Source organism: Callospermophilus lateralis, chromosome 1 (assembly GCF_048772815.1).
Source record: "Callospermophilus lateralis isolate mCalLat2 chromosome 1, mCalLat2.hap1, whole genome shotgun sequence".
In the NCBI taxonomy this organism is placed as follows: domain Eukaryota; kingdom Metazoa; phylum Chordata; class Mammalia; order Rodentia; family Sciuridae; genus Callospermophilus; species Callospermophilus lateralis.
This window is the reverse complement of record NC_135305.1, coordinates 102,613,780-102,640,125: the sequence shown is the minus strand read 5'-3', so window position 1 is coordinate 102,640,125 and position 26,346 is coordinate 102,613,780. Positions and strand designations below refer to the sequence as shown.

General features: G+C 42.8%; 1 protein-coding gene across 8 annotated transcripts; it reads right to left on the bottom strand.

The window, feature by feature from the left end:
• Upp1 (uridine phosphorylase 1) lies at positions 1-25,219 on the bottom strand. 8 transcript variants are annotated; one of them, XM_076836880.2, is made up of 9 exons: positions 24,961-25,219; positions 24,019-24,151; positions 15,121-15,187; positions 11,297-11,414; positions 8,768-8,926; positions 7,074-7,188; positions 3,420-3,629; positions 2,999-3,145; positions 1-2,277 (listed from the first exon to the last, which is right to left on the bottom strand). In XM_076836880.2, the coding sequence occupies exons 3-9, from the start codon at positions 15,165-15,167 to the stop codon at positions 2,138-2,140; spliced, it is 936 nt and encodes a 311-aa protein (XP_076692995.1). In that variant the 5' UTR covers positions 15,168-15,187; positions 24,019-24,151; positions 24,961-25,219; the 3' UTR covers positions 1-2,137. The 8 variants fall into 8 exon arrangements, with proteins under 8 accessions (XP_076692995.1, XP_076693017.1, XP_076692997.1 ...); XM_076836902.2 differs by having other exon boundaries at positions 24,041-24,151; XM_076836882.2 differs by having other exon boundaries at positions 24,019-24,078.
• Positions 25,220-26,346: the final 1,127 nt, after the last annotated feature.

The window sequence follows — 26,346 nt, the reverse complement described above, 5'->3', positions numbered from 1 at the left end:
TTTGGTATAAATAATATATTTATTTGTTTATTTTAATTACTTATACATGACAATAGAATGCATTTATGTACTTTGATATACATAGATAGGATATAATTTCTCATTTTTCTGAGTGTACATGTTGCAGAATCATATTGGTCATTCAGTCACATATATATAGATAGTAATAATATCTGTTTCATTCTACTATCTTTCCTAACGCCAAGTCCCCTCACCTCCTCTCCCATCACTTTCCTCTACTTAATCTAAGGTAATGCTATTCTTCCCTAATGCCTCTGACCCCTTATTGTAAATTATCATCTGCATATTAGAGAAAAACATTTGGCCTTTGGTTTTGTGGGATTGGCTTATTTCATTTAGCATGATAAGCTGAAATAGTATTGTGTTAATGCACCTACTTCAATTTTTCAATACTGTTTCTACTATTAGAAATGAATCTTCAATGCAAAAAAGAAAAGAAAAGAAAAGAAATGAATCTTCAAAACAAGAATAAAAGCAAGTGATAGGGTGTGCAGTGGCCTTTTCCCCTGTGCTGGGAGTTGGCTCCCTATCTCAGCATTCTGCCTTGGGCCATTAACACATATTAGGAATGGGAGACATGCTGACCCAGGAAGGAAACCTCATTACAGAAGTCACTGTAAATCGGCCCCATCCCAGAGGAAAGTGCTCAGTCAACATGTTCTTCAATGACTCCCCAATCCTTCCCTTTCTAATACTTCCTCTTTTGTCTTAAATCACCTCTATTAACAAGTTGTTTGCATTTTTTTGTTGTTGTTTTTTTAGATTTTTTTTTTCTGCTTTATCAAAGATATTCTCTCAGGAAGTGGTGGAAGATGGGAAAGGGGATCTCTGGCTACACCTGCATGGACTGAGGTGTGAAAAGACTAGCCTGCAGGTCCCCTAAGTGTTGGGGTGTTTCTACCCCATCTGCATCTTCAGCCCAGCCCAGGGTGGCTGGTGAAATACAAAGGAATAAGGGCCATCTATAGGACACTGGAATCTAGCCCAGACAGCAGGTGGCAGGAGCTACATAGTAGAATGGGTCAGTGTGATTTGAGACTGCAGGGAGCCACCACGTGGACATTACCTGGCTTTCTGGCCACATTGTTCTGCACCCAAAGGGCATTGTGATATCGAGTTGAAATCTGGGGGCACTTAGTAATTGGAAGACAGGGGAGCACATGAGGGTGGCCTGAGAACAAAGGATGTAAATCTAGCTCCTGGGCTTGTGCTGGGGTGGGAAGTTGAGAGCATCAGCCTTCACTGGAGCAGACACAGCCCAGGCCAATGTAGAAGCTTCCAGAAATCTGCCTAAATGGAACTTGGAAACTGCATCTATACACATGTATATATGCATTTATTTCTTAACCCCTTGCATCTGTTCTTTGGTTTTCAGTAGTCTCTCCTTACAAGTGGTGAGCAGTCAACCCCCCCCCTCCATATCCCTGCTTCTGCACCCCAGGATTCAACCAACAAAGAACGGAAAATAATTTAGGAAAAAACATTTTTGTAATGAAAATGATTTTCTGGTATTACTTCCTAAGCAACACAATATAACTATTTACATAGCATTTATGTTGTAGTAACCTAGAGATGATTTAAAGTATATGGAAGGTTTGCACAGGTTATAGGCAAATGCTACACCATTTTATATAAGGCACTTGAGCATCCATGGATTTTGGTATGAGGTATCAAGAGACAACTGAACTGAAGTTTAAAAATACATAAGAGGGGCTGTAGCTGTAGCTCAGTGGCAAAGCACTTGCCTAGCATGCGTGAGGCACGGGGTTCAATCTTCAGCACCACATAAAAAATAACAAATGAAATAAAGGCATTCTGTCCATCTACAATTATAAAAAACTTTAACAAGTCTAAAAATGTTCCCCAGAAAGAACTCAAACATTCATGAGAATGGGGGTGGGGGGAAACTCCAGAGCAGGAAAACGTCTTTAAAAATGCTGTTACAAAATTTTAATAAAATCTGTGTGTAGTTAATCCATGATTCCTTACCTCCTAACTGCAGTCCAATTCCCTAATCCTTATGTAAAGCATACTCCAAGTTAGAAGAGGATTTTGGACAACGGTTTTATTGTCCAATAATTGCAGGAGCTTGTGCTTCGAGGGGAAGGGAAGGACCTTAGACCTTTCCCAGCCTTTTCTTGATGAAGTGGCTCACCAGTCGCTGCGGCCTCTGCTCGTACTCAGCAAGCACCTCGTGGGGGCTGGTGATCTGGTCCCCTTTCAGGCGGTCCAGGTAGGTGACACACACCACGGCCGCTGCAAAGAGCAAAGGTAACATTAAGGCAGAGCACCAACTCTCTGGGTTAGTTCACTGACATGAAGGAAGGACCAGGGAACTCAGAGGAGCTGACTGTGCTACCCGCCAAGAAGCTGGGTCTATTCTAGCACCAGCTACAGTGATGTGTTGGCAGATGCAGCAGGAGAGGGTAAAGATCCTTAAGTGCTCCTCCTGCCTCTTCCCATTGTTTCCAAAAGGCATTCCCAGTCCAATCCTAGGACCAGATCCTGGCTGCCCTATACCACCCCAAAGAGCACATGTTATCTCAGGTGAAAGGGATATAGGGCATTCTGGAAGGTGGAGTTGGACTTGAAGATGACTAGGAATGTGAGGGTGGATTAGCCACAATCAGAAAGCTAAAGAGTTTCAAGAGCCAAGCTCTTGGTAGGCATGGAGGGATCATATTATATGGCAACACAGTCTGAGCTAAGGCAGGTCTCTTTCTTATCCCTCTCAGTAATGTGGGGAGTTGCTGCAGATACACTGAGGAACCTTGCATTCTGTGTGTGACAATCAAAGGACACTGTACACAGGGGTCCAGGAATGCCACCTAGGTGAGAAATTACCTTGCGGCAAGGTTAGAAGAAGTCAGAAAGTAGTATTGGGGAGTCTTGGGAGGAGGGGCCCTAGTGGGGCTTCTGGATGAGCCAGCAGAGCAGAGACAGAGGAAGAGACCAAGGCCATAACCTGCCCTCCTACCTCGGAGACCACATGTTCTGCACATGGAGGCAAAGACTGAAGATTCCATCTCGATGTTCCGGATGCCTGCAGCCTGGGCCGCTTGTAGATAGGCCTGCTTGTCCTTCTCCGTATAGAAACAGATGGCGCCGTCCAGACGGCCTTGCCCTGCAGCACACAGAGACATGAGAACCACATATAGGTGTTAGCTCCTACTGCATTCTTGCAGTGTGCCACCTCCAGTACATAGGGAATGGGGCCCACCCATCGCCCACCTATGTGCCCACTCAAATCAACCATGGTAGCCAACATGAAAAGGTTGCAGCTGGAACAGTAGCTCACGTATGGACATCCTCACCCAGAGAGCAGCCCACCATCCAGGGTAGGATCAGGGAACAGACTAGGGCTATCTGGACCAGAGGTACCTCACCCATCGTCTTACCCTCATAGAAGTCCAAGGAACATATGGTGTTCCCCACCACTGTGGTGAATTCCTTCAGGTCTGCAGAACACTGCATCAATTCCTGCACCAACTGCTCATCCATGTCCGTGTTTCGAACAACCCGCTTCCCCAGGACAATCTGCTCAAACTCTGGCTTGAAGCAGGCATCCACTGCCTGCCGGGTGATGACCACAGAGCCAGGCTCCAAACCTAAGGACAGAAGCAGATGACATGGCTGCGCATGGCAGATGGGACAGTGCTCAGCAGAAATGTGGAGAAAAGAATATGATCCATTGGCACATGAAAGTACTAAAGGATCTGGAACTGTCCTCAAAAATACACTACAACCAGCTTCCCACTAAAAGCTTTTTTCTGACTACATAAGTAATTAACACATAATCATATGGAGAAGCACAAAATAAAATATAGACATTGCCAGGAACCTCCACGCCCTTTGTCAAATATTTGTATCTTCCAGACATTGCTATTTTTTACCATTGTCTGGGCTCTATAATATAGGTGATTGTGATATATTTAATTCCTAAATTAATGAATGAATGTTTAACATTAACAACTTAATGTTCTGTAGTATTTTATTATATAAGCTTTCAAGAAATACAAAAGCAAATAATAGTATGAGACGCCCCTCTCCATACATCCCTAGCTTCAGTAATAACCAGTCCCTGACCGACTTGATTTTCCTCAGTGATTGATGCATTATTAGGTCCTATTTTTGTGTCTGTTTCTGGGCATACCTTCCTGGAAAATTTTCTTGTTTGTAAGAACAATATTCTGCTCATTATTCTTTTGGCCTATAATAGCTTTCCATGTGATTATTTATTTATTTAGGTGCCAGAAGTTGAACCCAGAGGCCCTTGACCATTGATCCATATCCCCAGCACACCCCCGCCTTTTCTTAAATTTTGAGACAGGGTCTCGCTAAGTTGCTTAGGGCCTTGTTAAGTTGCTAAGGCTGGCTTTGAACTTACATTCCTACTGCCTCAGCTTCCCAAGCCACCAGGATTACGAGTGTGCACCACCATATTTAGCTTTCCATGGGATCTGATCACTGTTGTGGAGTGAATGTTTGTCTCCCTCCATGATCTGTATAATGAAATCCTCACCCCCAAGGCAATAATGGTCTTAGGAGGCAGGGTTTTGGGGAAGTGATTAGGTCATGGCTGTGAAGCCCTAATTAATGGGATTAGCACTCTTAGAAAAGAGATCCTGGAGAGATGCCTCAGCCCTTCCACCATGTTAGGACACATACAGGACACACCATCTATGAAAAAGAAGGCAGGCCCTCACCAGACAGTCAGCCTGCCAGAACCTTGATCTTAGACTTCTAGCCTTCAGAATTGTGAGAAATAAATTTCTTTTGTCTAAACCATGCAACTCTGGTTATTTTTTGTTATAGTAACAATGGACTAAGACAAACATGATCCTTTCCTGATATTTATTTTGAAGTGACACTGGAAGCATCAATGAACCAGGATAACTTTTCTCAAGCTCCCACACTGGTTGTTTTTGTGAAACATTTAAAATGTGGCCAACTCTGGCTGTTCTGCTTCCCCATGGTAGGTATCAGAACTTCCCTTTGCCCCTCCTATGTATGGTGGTCAGTGCTGAGCTTCTATCAGCAGTTTTTTTCAATCAGACCCACATTTTTCCTAGATATTCCTGTTGGCTGTCTTGAAATTTCTCTGTGCTCAGGTTTTTCAGTTGTCTGTAGCCCTGAGATTCTTCCTAAACAGGTGATGATATTTGTCCCCACCCATTCATATTTTGAGATTTGTGAAAATACCACCTCACATTTTATCATCAATGATGTCCAATACTTTTGGGTCTTGTTCTCTCATTGCATTTTCCATTTTTATGGGATAATTAAGGGAACATTCTATACTACTTCCCACAGAAAAATTTCTGGTCATAAACTTTAACAGTCCCTCTGTATTAGAAACTCAAAAATAACTTGCACAATCTCTTAGTAGATGTTTGTTATGAGATGCATGGTCCCAAATATCTGGTTGGTGGTACCAGAAATTAAGTTTGTAAGACAGAGATGGCTCACGGCCATTGGTATGCTTTTCTTTAAACTTGGAATTATAACCACGCAAACACAGATTTTTGCATATATCTTTATCTGAGGAAAAGAAAAAATAACACAATCAGCCCTCCATATCCCTAGGTTCCACACCTTTGGATTCAATCAACTGCAGATCAAAAATATTTGAAAAAAATACTGCACCTGTACTGAGCACCTACAGACTTTTTTCTTGTCATTATTCCCTAGATAGCACAGCGTAAACAACTATTTACATAGCATTTACACTGTATTCAGTAGTATAAGTAACCTGAGATGATAAAAAGTATGTGAGAGGATAAATGTAGATTATATTATATGCAAATTTTACTTAAGAGACGCATCTGGAGATTTGGGTATATGTCAGGGATCCTGGAATCAATCTTTTTCATGTACCAAGAAACAATTATATATTCAGAAGGTCTAGGGTCTAAAATAAGTCTCTTATCTAAGTAAAAAAAAAAAAATTAAACCCAAGAGAAACCAGAGCTAGACAGTCAGGAACAATCTGCAGGGGCCTAGTTGCTAACCTAAGAACTAAACTTGCCTTGCAGTGAATTCAGCTTCTTTCCACTAGCTCTATCTCCTTACTGGGAGTGGTAAGTGCCAGAAAGTAGGAAGACTGGCACAGTGTTGGGACCTGAGAAAGTGGGACAGCTTACTTAAAGCCTAATGGACTTCTGCTTTGAGTATGTCGTATCCCCTCCCAAACTCCAAAACTCATGTTGAAATGTACACCCCATTATGAGATACTAAGAGATGGGTTCAGGTGGGGCCTTTAAGAGGTGATTAGTGCTCTGCCCTCATGAAAGATTGATTCCTTCACGGCAATTAATAAACCAATGAGTCATCTCATGGCCTAGTTTGGCTAGGTCTCTCTCCTATCCTGTGTCTCACCTCATGATGATGCCCTGCACCATGTTGGGACTCTGAAAGAAGAAGGCATCACCAACTACCTTGGACAATAACCATGAGCCCAAATTAATCACTTCTCTTTACAATCCGCCCAGTCTGTGGTGCGGTTATTAGCAACAGAAAGGAACTAAGAGACAATTTAACAATTTTGTCATTTTGGTTTCTCATTAAATCCTGTTTTTGTTTTTTTAAAACAGGTTAAGAACTGAGAATTTTGGGGGCTAGTTTAAGGACTTTTACCTGAGGTTTGCATTCTACTTTTCCTTCCCTCTTTGGGTTTTTGCTGGTTTTCTCATAAGGTATTTCAAATTCTTTCAGGAATAGGAGGAGGAAGAGTGAGCACAGGAGAGGAGAGAGGCAGAGAGGAAGGATTAGAAAGAATAAAGAGAATCAAGCAAATAAAAATACAGGAATTATGTAGCTTCAGAAGGACAAGCTTCTGCAGGTTCCTGGCATGGTGACTCCCAGCTGTGATCTCTGGGGTTCAGGCTGGGAGAATGGGTGAGACCAAAAAAAAAAGTTTCCTTTGCCTCCTATTAATCTATTCTTGAACAATTCTCAGATAGGTTGTACCAAACCTCACACATGCTGGAGCTGCTACAGGGGCTCTGGCCTCTTGCTCTTCACAGAGCAAGAGGACCCTCCACAGCCCTTACCTATGCCACCAGAAGTGCCGATACGGATGACACTGACGTTGGAACACTTGGCATGGTACAGCAACTTGATGAGCTCATGCAACATGATTGCAATGGAAGGAACGCCCATCCCATGCTGGAATCAGAGAGAAGCCAAAGATGAATGCCAGACTGCACTTTTCTTATTGCAGCAGCACCCCCGCCCCATTGGAGGGTTTGCACTCCATAGTTTCAGTTTCAGAGGACAAGAAAAGTAGAGTATTATGAGATATTTGGAGAAACAGAGACCACATTGATGAAACTTCTATTATAAAATATTATCATAATTTTCCTATTTTATTAGTGATTGTTGTTAATCTCTTACTGCACCTAATTTATAAGCTAAATTTTATCATAGGTGTGTATGCATAGGAAAACACAGTACATGCATGGTTTGTTGGTGCTATCCTGGGTTTTAGACATCCGCTGGGGTTGGAGCTCTTAAAACTTATCTCCTGTGAGTTAGGGGGAACTACTTTATTCTGGTTGACCTTTTGTGTCTCGGTACTTCAATCTAATAAACTCATCATAGTGACAATAAGATGAACACTATTAACACTTCAAGAAACTTAAAGTGTACAGAGAGTTCTTTATATGTGAGCCCAGTGATCTGTAAAAACCTGTTAAGCAGGAGCAGTAGAAGAACCAGAAGCTCAGCAGAAAATAACAGTTGCTACTGCTGAGTAACAAATAGCTCCTTCTGGCATTTGAAGCCTGCACAGTTGCCTACCACCCACACACCAGTTAAAAGTTTTACCTTTTTGCTTTTCTCCTTAGCCTCTCTGTTTCAGCCAGATTAGGTAACTGGCTGATGCCTCAGTCCCCAACATCAGATCACTTGCTGAATCTGCACGGTGTTGTTTCCTCCTCTAAGGGTCTCTCTGCATACCTCCCCCCGACTTTTCAAGACACTCCTACAGCCATACCTTCTACCCCTCCCTGGGATGCACTTAGCACAGGAGCAGATGCTGTTCCTCTGACACAGCCCTATGGGAGAAGGGTCCCTTTGAGAATTTATCAGTGTCTACACACAAGAAATGCTTTCCTAAACTCTCTATAATTAAATGATGTCTTGCCTCTATGATATGTTCCAGACAGAGGATATTGCTAGAGGTCTCATCTAACCAGAACATTAGGAATGCATGTCTCAACAGGAGGGCTATCATTTGCTAACTATGTAGCTCTTCATTTACATTGCCGCTGACAAAGGAAATCAAAACTGAAAAGTGAGAAGATTTCTTTGGTAGAATACTAGAGATTTCTGTGTTCATTCTTATTGATAAGCAAAAATTTGTTATAAAGTAACTCACTATAAGAAGGCCTGGTGTTTGTAGCTCTCCTTACTACCCTGGTTAGGACTGGATACCCCTTCTACACTCTGCTCATACACTCCCTGCACCTGCCACCCACACACTGTATGGACAGCTGTGTGTATTTGCATTTATATTTACATTTACGTACATAATCTCTCCAAGGGACTGAGCCTCAAGAGCAGGAGCCTGAATTCCTTCTGTTTATCTGTGTATCCCAGCTGCTAAGGATTCAATTTGCTCCCAGCTTTTACACTAAGCAGGTATTAGGGACCAGCTTGCTATGTGTACACAGAGGCAAGGCCTTGCAGAGCCTAGGCACAAAGTCCAAATTTCACTCAGGTGACTAAGTCCCCAGATACTCACACTCACAGACAGCACCGGTCCAACTTTGTACATGGCGAAGCGGTCAGTGCCTACACAGATATTGGGGTACTCTTCTCCTGGATGGTCAAGGCCCAGCTCTACGGCAATGTATCTGATAAATTTCTTCATCCGGGAGGGGCTCCCACCAACACACACAAACTGTAACCATAGAAGAAAGACCCCATGAGTGCACTGTGTACAACCTAAGTCCTCAAAGTTGGTGTCATCTAGGAACTTAGAAACCCAAGAAATCCAAGAAACCCAGGATAGCACCAACAAACCATGCATGAACTTAGAAATCCAAGCAATGGTATGGGTCTAAGCACAGGCAGCCCTGTAGCACAAAACAGTTAATCCACAAATGCAGGGCCCAGACTCTTGCTCTTTGATAGGGCAATTCTAGACATCATGCATGCTCAGGCTCCCTGCACTGTGGAAGGCAGTCCAGGTGTGGAATGAGCTGGATTAAGACGGTGTGAGTTCCTCACTGTCCCTCCACCTCTTCGTGTGACCAGAGTCCCACAACTCACCTGGAAAATAGGCTACAAATTACTCCCTCTCACCTGGTCCCCTGAAAGTCAAATGGCTAATGCATGAAGAGCCAGGGATCTTGTAGGAACTTAGGAAGCTTTAGCTATTGTTGGTTGGTATCAGAGAAGTAAAAACTTTATTTTGTCACATAAGAAAATATTTGTTACAGCATTAACTCATGGAAGTTAATATATATCTCATGGAAGTTAATGCTGTATCTATTATTTTTTTCAGAAAAAAAAAACCCAATCAATAAATGGTTAAAGAAATTGAACAGGCATTTCACAGGAGAAACATGAATGGTTAACAAATATATGAAAAATGTTCAACATCTCTAGCAAGTACACTGAGATTTCATCTCACTTCAGTCAGAATGCCAATTATCAAGAATACAAGTAACAAGAAATGTTGGTGTACATGCAGGAAAAAGGCATCCTAATACAAGTGGGATTAAAAATTGGTGCAACCACTCAGGGAAGCATATGGAGGGTCCTCAAAAAAGTAGAAATGGAACCACCATTTGATCTAGTTATCTCTCTGAAGGATTTAAAATCAGCATACTGCAGTGACTCAACCACATCAAAATTTATAGCAGTTCAATTCACAATAGCTAAACTACGGAGGCAACCTACGTGTCCTGAGACAGATGAATGGATAAGAGAAAAATGTTATACACACACACACACACACACACACACACACACACACACACAATGGAGTATTATTCAACCATAAAGAAAAATGACTTTATGACATTTGCCAGCAAATAGATGGATCTGAAGACTATTATGCTAAGTAAAATAAACCAGTCCCCAAAAGCCAAAGATAGAATGTTTACTCTAATATGTGGAAGCTTACCCATAATAACAGGTGGAGTGGAAGTTCAGTATATTAGACAATGGGGAATGGAGGGAAGAGAATAGCAGGGGGGATAGAGAAAGGGAAGACAGTGGAATGAGTTTGATATAATTTTTCTGTGTTATCTATGAAAACTTCAAAATAAATTCCACCATCATGTCCATGCACAAGAATTGGGTCCTAACTAGAATAAGATATATTCCATGCTTGTATAACTATATCAACATGGATTATGCTATCATGTATAACTAAAAGGAAGCAATAAATAAAGAAATAAAAGAACAGGACTAAAAATAAAAGAAAAAAGAAAATATTTGTTTTGAAAAAAACAAAAAGCAAATAAGCCAGTTTTAAGGATTAGGAAGATTAAATAAATAAGTTTTAAGTGGTTTATTTAAAAATTTTTAGTTGTTGATGGACCTTTATTTTATATGTGGTGCTGAGAATTGAATTCAGTGCCTCACACATGCTAGGCAAGACTCTACCACTGAACCATATCCCCCAGGTTTTTTTTTTTTTTAATATTTATTTTGAGACAGGGTCTCGCCAAGTTGCTTAGGGCCTAAATTGCTGAAGCTGTCGTTGAACTTGTGTCCCTACCGTCTCAGCCTCCCCAACCACTGGGATTACAGGCATGCACCATCACACCCAGCTATTTACTTATTTTTTGATGTGGGTTCTCACTATGGTGTTCAGGCTGGCTCTGAACTCCTGGGCTTGAGTGATCCTCCCATCTCAGCCTCCCAAGTACCTGGAACCACAGGCATTAAGTTTATTTTATATACTGTTTCAATTATATTCTAAGAGATGAATTAAAAGCCAGTATGAAAGTATTTAGTTTTCTTTTTCACTTGCTATTTGTATGGTGATTGAGAAATCACACTTTGTAAAAATTTGAGAAAAATATAACATCATGAGCCTGTGACCAGTCACTTCTCAATCACCTATGAGTAGCCCAGCTCTACGGCAATGTATCTGATAAAGTTCTTCATCCAGGAGGGGCTCCCACCAACATACACGAACTGTAACCATAGAAGAAACACCCCCATGAGTGCATTGTGTACAACATAAGTCTGCATATCGTACAGGAGAAGGCTGATCTTAAGACAAATTCTTAGAATTAAAAGCCTGGCTTTTTACCTTCACATCTCCAAACATAGCTGGGAAATCACATGTGCTAGTGCTGAGATTGAAATGATAGAGAATATCTTCCTTCATTGCTGCTACATGTGGATTTGCAAGTTGGATGAGGTGGTTGCTGTTAGAAAACAAGAAAATAGAGGGTTTATATAATACCAGTTCCAATGACCCGCATCATCACAGAAGTGCCACATGTGAGTGCGATGTGTGAGGCACATGTTGGGGAAGGAGCACAGGCAGACCCTGGGGATAAGACAACACTACACTGTCAAAGTTCCCACTTCCCTATCTCCTTCCTCATAATTCCTCTTTGTTCCCAGGGCCACTATTAGAAGACAGTGAGGAAAATTCAGAAAAATACACAATAGCATAAAGATCAAAATGTTAAGTCACCCCATACAAAGAGTATAGCCAGTTGCTATCCCAATACAGTTCATTGATACATAAATATAACTTTATTTTAAAAGTAATATGTTCACCATAAGAAAGATTGTCAGAGATAGAAAAAAGAAGTTCTATTTTTACCACCCAAAGATAATGCCTTGAATTTCATTTTCTTATGCACTAGCTACCACGTCACCCATGTAGTGCCTATTACGAGTAGTGAGAGAAGACTTCCATCCATTTTATTTATTTATTTATTTTCAGAATGGCTTACAAGCCATTCTAGAGAACACGTATGTTGATTCACATTACATTTCTTTGTGACAGTACACTGCTGCTGTAGAACAGGAGTCAGCAAGCTTTTTTGGCCAGATGGTAAATATAATTTTACAGATCACTAAGTTTCTGTCATGACTCAAGTCTGCCACTGTCTCGTGAAAGCAAGACGGACAACACACAAATGAGTGTCTTTGTGTTCCAGTGAAGCTTTACATACAGAAACAGGTGTCCCAGGTCTCGACAGCTCCACCTACTGTCTGCCAAAGTCCCTCAGAGCCAACCTTCAATATGACTCCTTCACAATGCCTGCCTCTGATTCCCAGAGATGGCATGGGAATACACTTCAAAAGCAACACCTTTGCAAAAATTTGATAAACACATAATATCATGAGCCTGTCACCATCACCTCTCTAGCATCTGTGATAGTCTGTCATAGTCTGATCCTATGACAAATTCTAGAATTTAAAGCCTGGCTTTTTACCATCACATCCCCAAACATAGCTGGGAAATCGTATGTGCTAGTGCTGAGACTGAAGGAAACCAAGGTGCTCTGAACTCAGAGCAATCAGGCCTTCTGTTTTTTTTTCCCCCCTTCTGTATCTGACTTCCTGCCCAGACCTTACTGATATGTTTCATTTTCAATCTAACTCAAGAGAAAAGAAAAAGGATGCAAGAGAGAGCAATGTTCTCAGGCCTGTGATTTGGCAATATGAACGATGGGGTTCATATTGCTAAATCACAGGCAGATGGTTTGACTTTATGATGGTGTGAAAGTGGTACACATTCAGTAAAACCACACTTTGAGTTATGAATTTGGGTCTTTTCCCAAGGTAACAATACACAGCACAATCCTCTCTTGTAATGGTCAGCGGCAGCTTCCTCTCCTCCTGGTCAGCCATGCTCTATGGTGTGCTGTGTTACTAAGCTGGAGGTGATGTGTATTAAATGTCTTTCAATTTGCAGTATTTTCAGCCTACAATGGTTGAAAGGTCATTACCCATTGTAAGTCAAGGAACACCTTTACCATTAAACATGGGGGGCCCCCCTGAGACCTCATCCATCCTCCCTCTCTCCAGAGGATGCCCATTGTACCTGACCTATATTTCATTATTTAAAAAAATATTTTTATATTTAACATAAGAACTATAATTATCTCCAGTAACAAAAACTTCTGGAGGCCCTGACCATGTCCTACTTATCTGAATCCCCAATAGCTCGAGCAGACACGCAAAACAAGGCTGAAAGACCTTCTCTGTTTTCTCTACCTGTTGGTTCCATTTCTTTCTGGCAGTCAGCATCAACGACAACCCCAAGGGTTCCCACATCTACCTCTACCTACATCAGTTTGCTTCTTGTTTTCATGTTCTCAAATTTCCCCTCCTGTCCATTCCCCGAGAGTGCTGTCCAGCTTAATTCAACACATGAACATTTTTGAAAGGCTAACAGAGAAAAGATAGTATAAAAGACTAAAGAGAGAGGAAGATCTTTATAAAGGGAATGGGGGATGGTTGACCGTCTCATGGGCAAGTGTTAGGAAATACATCAGAGAGCCATGGCGAGTAGATATCTCAGCTGTCGATCCCCCCTGATGTGCCAACCATATGCAGAGACTGTGCTGATGGCACTCTGGGCACAAGTGCTGGGAACCTTGCTCAGAAAGGGCATGCAAGATCCACCTGCCCTGAGTCCACCTCTTCCTGACAAGGCTTCCTGCTTCTTCAGACACAGGTTTTACTTTACTTGGGGAAACGGGTATTTTTCAAGGAACCAAATCCAAGAGTATTCCTAGATTTCCCCCAAAAGCCTTTCTTTTCTATAGGGCAATCTAAACTTCTGACCATCACAGGAGTCTCCATACTTTTTCAGTGATAATTATGTTTAATGTAACCATGGTTCCTTTCTCCCTCAGGATGTTATGAACACAGTACATAAAATAGAAGGACAAAGCACAAACTTTGACACAACAGGATGTGATGATAACAACTTGGCCACCTATTTCAAAATAGAAAATGTTCTTTTATTCTTGGTTCCAGAAAGAGCAGGAAAAGGAAACAGGGTGTAACTTTGAAAGACTACCAATGATTTAAAAATATATAACTTTTGGCATGTACCTTAATGAATTGGACATTCTCTAATTTACTTTTTAAAGAATTTTTAAAGTAACATGTCAGAGCCATAGAATTAAAAAGATATTTCTCTACTCTATATGCAACTCCAAGGGAATTTATCTTGATTTATTCTATTATTTTATTCATTGAAAAAAATATTAATTGAGAACCTACTATTGAGCCCACAAAAGCAGGACAGGAGGCCACCCCAGGCAACCCAAGCAAAAGTAATAGACAATCAGGTGGTGAGGAAAATAGGAAAGTCAGTTGATTTAAAGTCCACGTAATAGGACCTGGGGTTACATTTCAGTGACTGCATGTGTGCTTGTTAGCAAGCTCAAGGTCCTGGTTCAATGCCAAACACACACACACAAAGTCCATGTAGAAATCAGGCAAAGATAAGAAATTTTTGCTTTGTTAGCAATGCCCAAACTTAAAGGCTTAAAAGAGGTGTCATTAAAAGCACAGGATAGCCAAGCACCCGGTGCCCGCCTATGATCCCAGCAGCTCAGGAGGCTGAGGCAGAAGGATCAAGAGTTCAAATCCAGCCTCAGCAAAAGCAAGGCACTAATTAACTCAGTGAGACCCTGTCTCTAAATAAAATACAACTTAGGACTGGGGATGTTGCTCAGTGGTCTAGTGCCCCTGAGTTCAATCCCCAATATCCATAGAAGAAAAAGCATATGATAGAAAGATGAAAAATTAGAAGGAAATTAGGAAAACATTTAAGATCCCACAGCTAGGAGATGAGCAGGAAATTTTGTTTAAGAAAAGTGGCTGCATATAGAACAAAATTCACAAATGTTAACATTGAACTGCCTGGACTTCTGAGACCACATGTCCAGAGGGTTAATAGCAGAAACCCCAGCACCTACGCTGAAGGTCTTGATCATCTGAATTAAGAAACTTTCAAGCCCTTAATCTCTCAGCTCTCAGTCTGTGTCATGAGAATCAAATGCATTCACATATGCCAAGCTCTTAGAAAGATGAGTGGCTCAGAGCATACGATAAAACCAGCCCAACCCTTCCCAACCCTGCATGGGTCAGCCTTACTTGTGAGAGTTTTCATGTTCCTTTGCTTCAGCCCTTGCAGCCGCCATGCTGTCACTGTGGCAGGACCCTAAGGACAAAACATTGCACAAAACAAGTGAATGTACCCAACAGGAATTAAGGTCATGAGCAGATTTCTGGAATGTGGAAAGTCAGTGCCAAGAAGTGGATGTCCTCATGCATTTACACCATGTAGATGGTGCAAATGTGTACAGTGCCTGTGTGTGTGTGTTTAAAGGGTTACTCATTTCAGAAAGGAGATGGCAAAAAAGGTTCCAACAGGCCAAAGATGGATCTCACACTTTTTAGAGAGTCTGTCCCCACTTCCTGCTTTCCCAGCCCAGGTGTAGTTAGAAAGTCATTGGCACTACAGACCACACCCCTCTGCCTTACCCTTCTATAACACTTATTATCCTCTTCCAAGTTTTACAGGCAGCAGGGGGAAGAGAAGGATCAAGTAATCGGCAAGTCAAGGACATAAACAGACACTTTGCAGAAGAGGATATTCAATCAATCAAGAAATATATGAAAAAAAATGTTCATCATCTCTAGCAATTAGAGAAATGCAAATCAAATACTCTAAGATACCATCTCACTCCAGTCAGAATGGCAGCTATTATGAAGACAAACAACAATAAGTGTTGGCGAGGATGTGGGTGAAAAAGGCACACTCATACATTGCTGGTAGGACTGCAAATTGGTGCAGCCAATATGGAAAGCAGTATGGATATCCCTTGGAAAACCTGGAATGGAACCACCATTTGACCCAGCTATCCCTCTCCTCGGTCTATATCCAAAGGACTTAAAAACAGCATACTAGAGGGACACAGCCACATCAATGTTTATAGCAGCACAATTCACAATAGCTAAACCGTGGAACCAACCTAGATGCCCCTCAGTAGATGAATGGATTAAAAATGTGGCATATATACACAATGGAATATTACTCAGCAATAAAAGAGAATAAAATCATGACATTTGCAGGTAAATGGATGCAGTTGGAGAAGATAATGCTAAGTGAAGTTAGCCAAACCCCAAAAAACAAATGGTGAATGTTTTCTTTGATATAAGGTGACTGACTCATAGTGGGGTAGGGAGAGGGAGCTTGGGAGAAATAGACAAACTCTAGATAGGGCAGAGGGGTGGGAGGGTAAAGGAGGGGGCATGGGATTAGCAATGATGGTGGAATGTGATGGACATTATTGTCCAAACTACATGTATGAAGACATGAATTGGTGTGAACATACTTTATATACAGAGATATGAAAAATTGTGTTCTACATGTGTAATAAGAATTGTGATGCATTACATTGTCATGTATTTAAAAAATAAAAGCAATTAAAAAAAAGTGATTAGCAAGCGAAGGCCCCCTGAGAGCAAGGGGCCTGAGCTGATGTGCCTCAGTGCACTGGCCTGCCTCCCCTGCAAAGCCTAAAGGAGAGGGTTGCACATGCAGAATTGCAGTTGTTTTACTGGAGCACACTAGGTATGAAACACTCCCAAAACATTTCACTGTGTGGACAAGGGCAGTTTTGCCAGAGCACTCTGGAGAACGGTGAGGCTCACATGTTGAACTCAGCTCACAAAGCAATAAATCTGAGTGCCTTGCACCTGCCATACCCTTCAACTCCTGCAACAACCTTGCAGGAAAGGCAGATTGCTTCAGAGACAAGGAAACCGAAGCCCTCAATGAGCCATGGTTCATAAAGATGGCCAGTAGAAGTCTGCAGGGCAAAACCATTTTCCTATGCCCAGGGCTGATGTTCCCACAACATGGTTCTAACCCTTGATTCTCACCAGTTTCTTATCCCCAACTAAAACCCAAAAGGACCCAATTGATACTGACCATTTTCAGTAAATTTTAAAAATGAGAAAATTCTAGTAGCTGAATCTGGAACAACAACAACAACAAGTCCCTGCAATTGCCACCTGTCTTTTTTCTCCATCTAGCTTTGTTCTACCTTGGCATTTGCCAAACTCTTCTTTGGAAATTCCAACCTTACTGCAGTCCAGCTAAGGGAAGCTTAAAAAAAAAAGGAATGTGTTGTTCAGGGTTTGGATTTTCTTTCCTTCTCTCTTATGTTTTTGGTTTTGATTATTTGTTTTTGTGTTGCTGGGGATAAAACCCCTGCTCTGCTCTTGAACATGCTAGGCAAACACTACCACTAATTACATCCCCAGCCCAGGAATGAGTATTTAAAAAGGTACCACCTCTCACCCTGTATCACCAGGAACCAAAGGTCCAGCACAGCGCAGGAAAGGACCATTATGAATGATCAGAAGTGAGGAATAGGTGGCTTTCCATATCATGTATAGTGACGGCAATGGTCCACCAGGCTGCCCCTCAGAATAAGATCCTGGGTCACAGAAGTCTAGTCATGATTTCAGAGTTTCTGCAGCATCCATTAAACAGATTTTCCAACAACCAGACTTCCATAGTTGTCTGGCTTCTGGAAAAGAGCACCATTGGAATGGAATCATCAACAGCAGCCAGATGGCCTGGACGTCTCCCTGGAATCTACGGCTCCATTCATGGTCACATGAAGTGGGCTGAATATTCTGATCAGCCCATATTATTCACTGAGAGAAGCTGGGTTTGGAGGTCCTGCAGAGATTCAGAATCCCCAGGGCCGGTTTCTCTCAGACAAAACAAATCAGCCTAAGAGTCAGTTCCCTTACCCAGTTCTTGCCTCTGCTCTTTCCTGCACCTGCTGTCTGCCCTCTTGCATCCCTTGGAGACCCTGGCATTTGCAGCCTCCTCCTTCTGACTCCCCCAAAGACTAATCTCCTCACCCCTTAGCCCAGTGGCTCAGGGAGGCTTTGTTTAGGAGCTGCACAGGTGGAGAGCTGCAAGTCTCTACAATGCTCTCCTGGAAAGTTCTCTGCTAAGTAACTGAGGTTGGGTGACCACAATGCAGGTCTGCTGGGGGCGTTAGGGTTTACCCAGCTTAGTTATCAGATGTCCGTTTCACCACCAAAGGTCCTAGGTGTGAAAGAAAGACTCTATGGTCACCCCACCATCCATGGAAAGGTTAAAGACCAGAGGAGGTGAGGGAAGAAGTCCTAGTCTCCCCTTAGACCAGCAGGAGCAGCACAGGACAAGAACCAAGAGCTGACACGCCCTTAGGGGCACACACTACACCTCTGGTCCCAGAGGCCACCCAGTGAGTGGTGGAGAGGGTATACTTTGGCACAAGGAGACCTTTGTGCTGAGTGAAAATGAGGCAATGACAAATTAGGGAAATAGGAAGAAACCCTTTGGGAATTTGCTTCAATCACACCTCCATCCAGGCTGGAAATGGCCTGGCTTCTGCAAGCTGGGGATATGCTGACAGGCGTTTTCATGTACTACCTTCTATACGAATTAACTTGGCATCTTGTTTTAATTTATTTACACAATTTGGGGGAATATTTCTAACAATTGTTTTTAAATTGTTTCACTGTATTACAATTATTGTGTATCCTGGACATTCATCCCCCAACAGATAACAACAGATAATATGGATGATTTATTCCCCAAAGAGCTATGTCAGCATTTACAGTACAGACTTTCAGTTTCTTCCTTGTCCCAGAGCTAATCCCTGGGCCATCTTCTACTTCCTGTTTGTTGCTTGGCTGACAAAAGCCATCTTGCCAAATCTCCTCACTGAATTAGCCTGCTGCAGCTACTTTCCTGAAGCACAGGAAAAGTGTGATTTGGCTCTGCTGCTTTCTGCCTGACTCTGCTAAAAGCTATAGCTATTATTTCAATAGCAGTGTAAATTCCAGCAAGAGTGAATTCCGGTAAGATTCTGAATCTCTGACCCCCAAATCTAGCTTCTCGCAGTGAATAATATGTGCTGATCAGAATAGGCAGCCCACTTCATGTGACCATGTGCTTTTGGTAGCATAACTAGAAATGGCATTATTAAGTGTAAGACACCAGAAAGCACTAAGCATTGCCTGCTTGCTTTGGGAAGTCACTGAAGGAATCTGAAAACTCCTACGAAATAAATGAGAGATTGACAGGTTGACAGGTCATGCCCTGGGCCCCTGTTGTGTATCTGCAGCGTTTAGGATATATCTGGTATAAAAGCATCTCCTTTGGGATGGGGTTGTGACTCAGTGGTAGAGTGCTTGCCTAGCACGCATGAGGCCCTGGGTCCATCCTCAGCACCACATAAAAATAAAGATATTGAGTCCACCTAGAACTAAAAAATAAATATAAAATTTTTTTTTTAAAAAAATCATCTCCTTTGATACTGTTAGGTTTCTCAGAGGTGTTTTTTAGCATGGGCAATTTTGCTCTAGACAAAATTAGAAGGTCTTTCTCCTCTGACCCCAAGTGCAGGCAAAGGCTCTATGGAGTTTCCTTAGTACATAAAGACTGGAATGCAAAGGAAACAGAGCTACCTTCCAAACCCACAGTGAGATTGCATCATTAGCTAAGGAAATTGAGAAATGTAACCACACCTGGAGCGACTCCCTCTACAAGATAATGTCTGTTTCTTGAGCTCATTCCAATTCCAAAGAGACTTCCCAGGACCATCCATTCCCCTAATAATCATTTATAAGCCCTCAAAACTGTCTACATTCTCCTTCTTCCTGCCCCTCCCATAGAAAAAGGAGTATATGTTTGTGAATAATGTTAAGCAGGTATAAATACACCCCTGGGATCACTCCCCCGTTCTGTACTTTCTTTGAGGCATTTGAAATGCACTTCTCCTATTTAATTTTCAGCAGTGAAAATTAAATTATTACAGTGAATGCTGAGAGGTGTTAAGGGAGATTTCCCTTCACTGTTACAATATGTGTGACCTACAGAGGGATGAGAAAGACCTAGGACACGAAATCTGGTGCTCTGTGTGTCTGACAATCCCAGCAAGCCAGGAGTTAACTCCAACACAGGGCCACTTGAGGGAGAGCCAAGTGAAGGTGCCAACACCATGAGAGGTTCATACTTTATCCATGAAGGAAAGAGCAGAAAAGAACAAACACAAACCCAGTGTGCTCCCAGGAGGCAGCCAAGAGTTCTTAATGATTCCTGACTGGGAGTCAGTATGCTCCCAGACAGGGAAAAAGAGTGTCAACATTGGCACAAGGACAGGGAACGCAAGAGATGGGAGGAAAGAAATCCTCTAGCAACAGCTCAGCTTGGAGAGAAGCAACAAGAGACGGTCAAAGGCCAAGTCCCCAGGAAGTTGTGTAGCCCCATAAAAATCCTGAACATTGCCCTTCAGGTGATGGTGGGTCCCTGAAAATTTTTAAACAGAAAATGACAGTCAAAGATTCGCATGTTAGATCCATATGAAGGGGTCCAGAGTAAACCACTGTGGCTGCTATAATTGGGAAATGTCCCTCAAAGACCTACGTGTTGAGGACTTGATCACTGGCCTGTGGCACTCACTACAGGGAAGCAATGGAATTTTTAAGAGGCAGGGCTTAGTGGAAGGCAATTGGATCCTCGGGGCACGCTCTGGAAGGGAATATTGATATCCTGGACCCCTCCTTTCTTTCTCTTTTTTCTCCCCAGATACAATGAGGTGAACATGCCCCCTCCATCTGGCTCACCAGCCATGGTGTGCTATGCCCCAAAGAAACATATGGACTGGAGCTTCTGACACACCAGACAGAAATAAACCTTTTCTCTCTCAACTTGATTTATCTAAGGTATTTGTCACAGTGACAGAAAGCTTATTAACACAGGGTACAGAAATTATTTTCAGCAGAAACCTGAGTTTCTGAAAATCTCTTTATTTGCCTAAAAACAACCTCCCCCCCCTCCAAAAAAAAACCAATTTAATTGTCATGGGGGAAATTCTAAGAGAAAATTCACACAATGTCCAAACATACATTGAAAAAAAAAAAAACCTATCAGAAAAATATCTCCCATCTATTTTCCTGAGTTCCCTTTTATTTCTCAAAAAAAAATCCTTTTGTTTTTCTAAAAGCACTCTTCTCTTCAACTCAGAAGTCATTTATTCTCCCAGAAGTGCTCCTCCGACCTTCTTCACTACTAAGATAGTACATGAGCCCCAAATTCTAACCACGTCCATGAGTCACTTCTTTTCTATGAACTCTGCATACCAATGTGAAATAAAAATCTGTTTTTTTTTCCTGCTAATCTGTTTTTTGTCAGTTTAATTTGCAGGCCTCTAGGAACAGAATATTAGAGGGTACAGAAAGTTCTTTTCTTCCCCACAAATAATTAAAGCACAATCGGACTTGAGGGGCACAGAGCATAAGCAGAGATGTCAAAATGACCAACAGCTGAAAGGAGAAGTGAAAATCCAAATAGGACAGGGGGGTAGGGGACGAAATCCTGAGGGATGAATGGAGGAGGCATTAGGAGGAGGTCACTTTCATTCCTAGTTGGGATGATTGAAAAGGACAGTGCTGCTTTTGAGGTAAAATGCTCATAGAACTTCATTTGAAGTGCCAGGATTCTAGAACAAGTACCTATGGGCATCACCCCATGGAGGAACTGAAGCCTGGGGAATTAACAAAAGTAGGTTTGAAACAGAAGAGAATTTGGCCATGGGAAAACATGAAATCAGCTAAGGTCTGGACATACCCAGATATAAATTCCTTAAATTAAGTCCCCCCAGCCCCACTTCCAGAAGAGCCTCCAGTCTTTTACTAATAATGTTTACAAACTGGACCCCAATTTTCTTGAATAGACATGAAGGTCTTCCGTGGACGTCAGGTCTTCCAGTCAATGATGACACAAGCTCAAAATTCCCTGCATAGAACACAAGGGCACCTAAAATAAATATGCACCCCTCTTTTTGCCTAACCAAAAGCAGCCTTCCTCCTTCCGTTTAGATAAATTCCCCCATTATCAACCCATGGAGGAGGTTGATCATGGATCTCCTTGCCAGTCACCATGTGAAAAAGATTTTTTCTTTTCACAGAAACCCAGGTCATAGTAGAGGCTTCAATGCATATCAGGCAGCAAGCATTTGTTAGATTACAATTAACAGTGCAGGTAGAAATTATGGATCCAGGGAATCTACAATTAAGGAAAGCCCAGGGCTAAGTTGGACAAATTGAAAGGCAGGACAAAGGATCACCAAGGGAAGAGAATGGTCAGAGCACAGTCCTGACACCACAGAGCAACAATTTTAAAAATATAGTCTAACTTGACAGCAGTCCGAGGTCATCTGATCCGAGGTCCGGACAGCACCTCCATCCTTCATCCAAAACACCTAGAGAACTGTCACTTCTCCAAAGACCCCAAAACTGCTCAGTAGGTAAATTTAACCTTAGTGCTTCAAGAAGATGTCACATTGGGTGGACTTCAGAAACATTTCTTCTAACATTATGTCACGATACTCTCAACTTCCACTTCACAGAGGGAGGGAAACCTCCCATTTCTTCTAGACAAGTCTGTAGCCATCCAGGCCCCAGATGTGTTCTCCACACAAGCAGAGCCTATGCCAATTTCACTGGACCTGTAGAATCTGGCCCCAGAGGACTTGTAACACAGTTGGTCCACTTTATGCTTTGCTGCTCTGCCACTGCCACTTATTTTAAGAACAGACATGTTTCTTTCTCTTCTTTTCCACCTGCTCCTCCCTATTCTCAGGGGAAACAGGATTACCTTTCTTTCCCATCCTATGCACACTTATCTGTCCTTGAGCACACATTCACTATAGGAAGGAAATTTGGAGATGGCACCAAAAGATCTCATAAACAACTATCTCCCAAATTAACAACTTCAGACAGAACACGTGGAATGTACCCTCTGAATCACCTCTTCAAAAGCCCCCTCCCCTTCTCCCTCATGGCAGAATCACAGCTTCTGGGTCAGAAGTCCCCCTGTCCCCCTGTGCTTATCCTTTGCTAGCAAAGCAATAAAACTTCCTTTTTCTTTTTCTCAAAACCATGTCCTCGTTATTGGATTGGCATGTGGAACAAGGATGGAGCTTTAGGTAAAAGACTCAATCACATGGCTCTTGGTCTCCCCAGGGAGGACCCTTCCCCTTGACCACCTGGACTTCCCTACTGGTGGCCAGGCCCAACTTATTAAACTTTTTTTTTTTTAGGTTCTTTTTAATTTTAATCCGTTAAACAAAGATCAGATTGGTAGGCTATTTGTGTAAATAGCTTAGTACATAAACACTTATAATACTTCTTTGAAATGGATTTACTTTAAAAGTGTATGTGAGAAAGAGAGAAAGGAGCAAGAGAAGGAGGAGGAAATGAAGGAGGGAGGGAGGAAAGAAAAGCAGAAGTGTTCAGTGTTTATTTCTAGGGAGTAGGAAAATTCCAAGTTTTACTTTCAGTTTCACATTTAGGTTTTGTTTTTATTCTTTTTACAATAAGGTTGTATTAATTCATGTTCAGTAAGTCCAACCAAAATGTGCACTTTGACAAAAAGCCAATGTATACAAAAATGAATTTATGTTTAGCTAAAACATTACTTTAATGCCCACCAAAGCTGAAAGTACCAGAACCAAGGATACAATTTGAGATCAATAAATGTGCAACGAACTAAAGATATCTGAAATAATGAGACTTATGTGGAAGAAAAGAAGGGAAAGAAATAATGGAAAATTGGCTGAGAAGTGGGGGAGGCTTGGGCCAAAACACAGTTGGAGCACAAATTGAACAAATTGAAAGTCAGGACAGAGAATGGCACCCCCTGGGAATGACCCAGCAGGGCTTGCAAATACCCAGCTTAAGGCATTCCTTCTATTTAAGAAGTCACCAAGTTTTTTAAAAGACAAGGTCACAGCCTAAGAATGGGACCAATGATCTTTATAATACAGAAGGCATCAGCAAGAGGAAACTGAGGAAAGGATGAAAGGGGGAAGGTGGAAAAAAGGAAACAAAAGGAGAGAAGAGATGAATGTCATTCAGACTCCTGAAGATAGCCTCCACTGCCTTCAAGGGAAATGCCCCCTTCCACACACTTACAGGGTGTTTCTCTGTAACTCACCTTTAGAAGGGAGCAAGCAGCTCGATGCAGACGGAGCTCTGTAATGGAAGGCAGGAAACAGGTGGTCAGGTCCAGGCGGAAGGCTTCGGATGCGTTACCCAAGATCAAACCCTGAAGTGGAAAGAGGAGCTCTGCTAACGGCCAGCCGGTTTGTGGAACCCTTTCCCCCACTCTGGGCCCTGCCAGGTCTTAGAAAAGGTTGCCATGTAAAAGAATTATAAAGGGACGCACTCCTCTATGCAAATTAATTGGTGTCATTTAACAAGTATGGCTAAAATTTCTCTGTGGAGCCGCCAGACAACTCGATGTCAACATTTATGCGTTGACATGCTAGTAAATGTTGAAAAAAAATGTATACTTGAATCCATTTGAACGATGAAGGTTCAATCTACAAAATGAAAAGTTATCTTTTGTTTCCCACGAAAAGGCAGTTGGGGAACAAAACATCACTTCGTGACTGAAATCACCAACATTTTTTCTTCTGCCCGGAAGAAACCCCGTTTGGGGGTTTCTCGCTCTCCCTTCCCGCCTATGTTCCAGTTTGTGGAGAATCACCTCTTGGCACCCTCCGGGACCCAAACCTGCGAGCGCTGCGTCCACCCACTCAGCGGCCACACCAGGTGGAATCCTCGCCAGGAGACTCACACGCTCTGATCGAGCGGCGGGTGGCCCAGACGCGAGAGAGACAGAGGGTGGACTGGGCGCGCCCTCTTCTGCGCGCGCTCACCCATCTGCACATTGGGACGGTGCACCCTCCCCAGCAGCCCGGCTCCCTTCACATTCTTTGCAACTGATCGCCGGAATCGTCGCGAGCCTCAGTCACCTCGCCTACAGGTAAATGGAACGTTACCAAGACTGGGGACAAGAAAGTATCTGGTAAAGCCGCAACAGAATGCAGAACCCAGTGGCGGACTACTCACGGGTCTGTCCTGGGTCCGCTACGCAAGCTGCGCTGTCCTTGCACAGCAACTTGAGCGACAAGGACCTCGCTCCAATGGCACTAAGGCTCTCAGACGGTGGTCTAGAGGCTATGCGCCGGACTCCTTAAAGGAGGGAATGATGAGCGAGATGAATCTCAGCTCACAGCCCACGAGAGCCCCTCTTCGCGGCAGTCACCCACAAGTGACGCCTGGAGGTCACGGTAGGGTTCTGACCCAGTCCGCCCCTGCAGACAGCGGGCTAGGCTGACCGCGCCCCTGAGCCCGCCTTACAAAACATGCCCCGCCCGGACCTTAAGTGACTTCCCCATCTCCCGTGCCAGGACCGGAAAGTTTGTTCTGGCACCTCGGCCCGCTATTGTTTCAAAGAAGGGGGCGTTTGGGCAGTTTTAGGTAACCAGGAGCCATTCTTATTACTCATTAAGTCACTTATGTACTACAGATACAATCTTACCAACTGCTGTTCTACTTGTTTTGCAGCCTGTAGGAAACTTGGCTGGAATTGGCTCTGTGCTTACCTATTGTCACAGGCTAGTGCCAGGGACCTTATCTATCCAGAGGTGACCCCCCTCCAGCCGGTACTAGCGGAGAGAAGATGCCAGAGAGAAATGTCTGTGTGAAACTGCCTTGGGTTGGCGGTCAGGAATGTGTGGCTGGGTCATTTTTAGCTATGTGTACACACTCATACCCGTCCCCCCGCCCCCCTGGAGTTTTCCTGATCCTGAGAGTTCCCCAGTAGTTGGGGGCAAGCCAGGAAAGAGTTTGTCCAAAAAGAGAAGTGATTCATTGATTCAGAGTAACAAACTAATCTGGCAAAGTTGTACTTCAAACTCTATCCTGCCCTGGAAGCCAGCCTGCCCCTCTACACACACACCCTCCACCAACACACATACACAGAGAGAAAGAGAGACTGGGCGACTTCCTTATCTGCTTCCTTAACAGGCAAGAGGATGAAGAGCCTGGGGAAGAAGAGGGGCTGAGAGCAGCCCAGCACATCCATTATTTTCTTGGAATCTGAAAGTTTCCTCTTGGCGAGATGAAGGGCTCTTTTTAATTTCATTTCCAAGAGGCTGCAAGGAACTCAGAAATCAAAGAAGTACTGAAGACTTGTTTGCCAAGTTAAAACTTTGTAGACGAGATCTGAGCATTTCCAAGCCTCACCCAAAAACCCCATGTCAGCCACATATAGCAGAGAGCAAACCTAGTTTACCAGAAGGCCTCTGCATCCCAGAGAGGGCAGAAACCCCCAAGGTTTCTAGAACATTCCTCCTTGAGTACAGACTAAAGAATAGTTATTTTTAAACAGCCTGCTGGCCTCAGTAGTAGATCATGAAACCACTGAGTGGTTCACACCCAGCAGTTTTATTG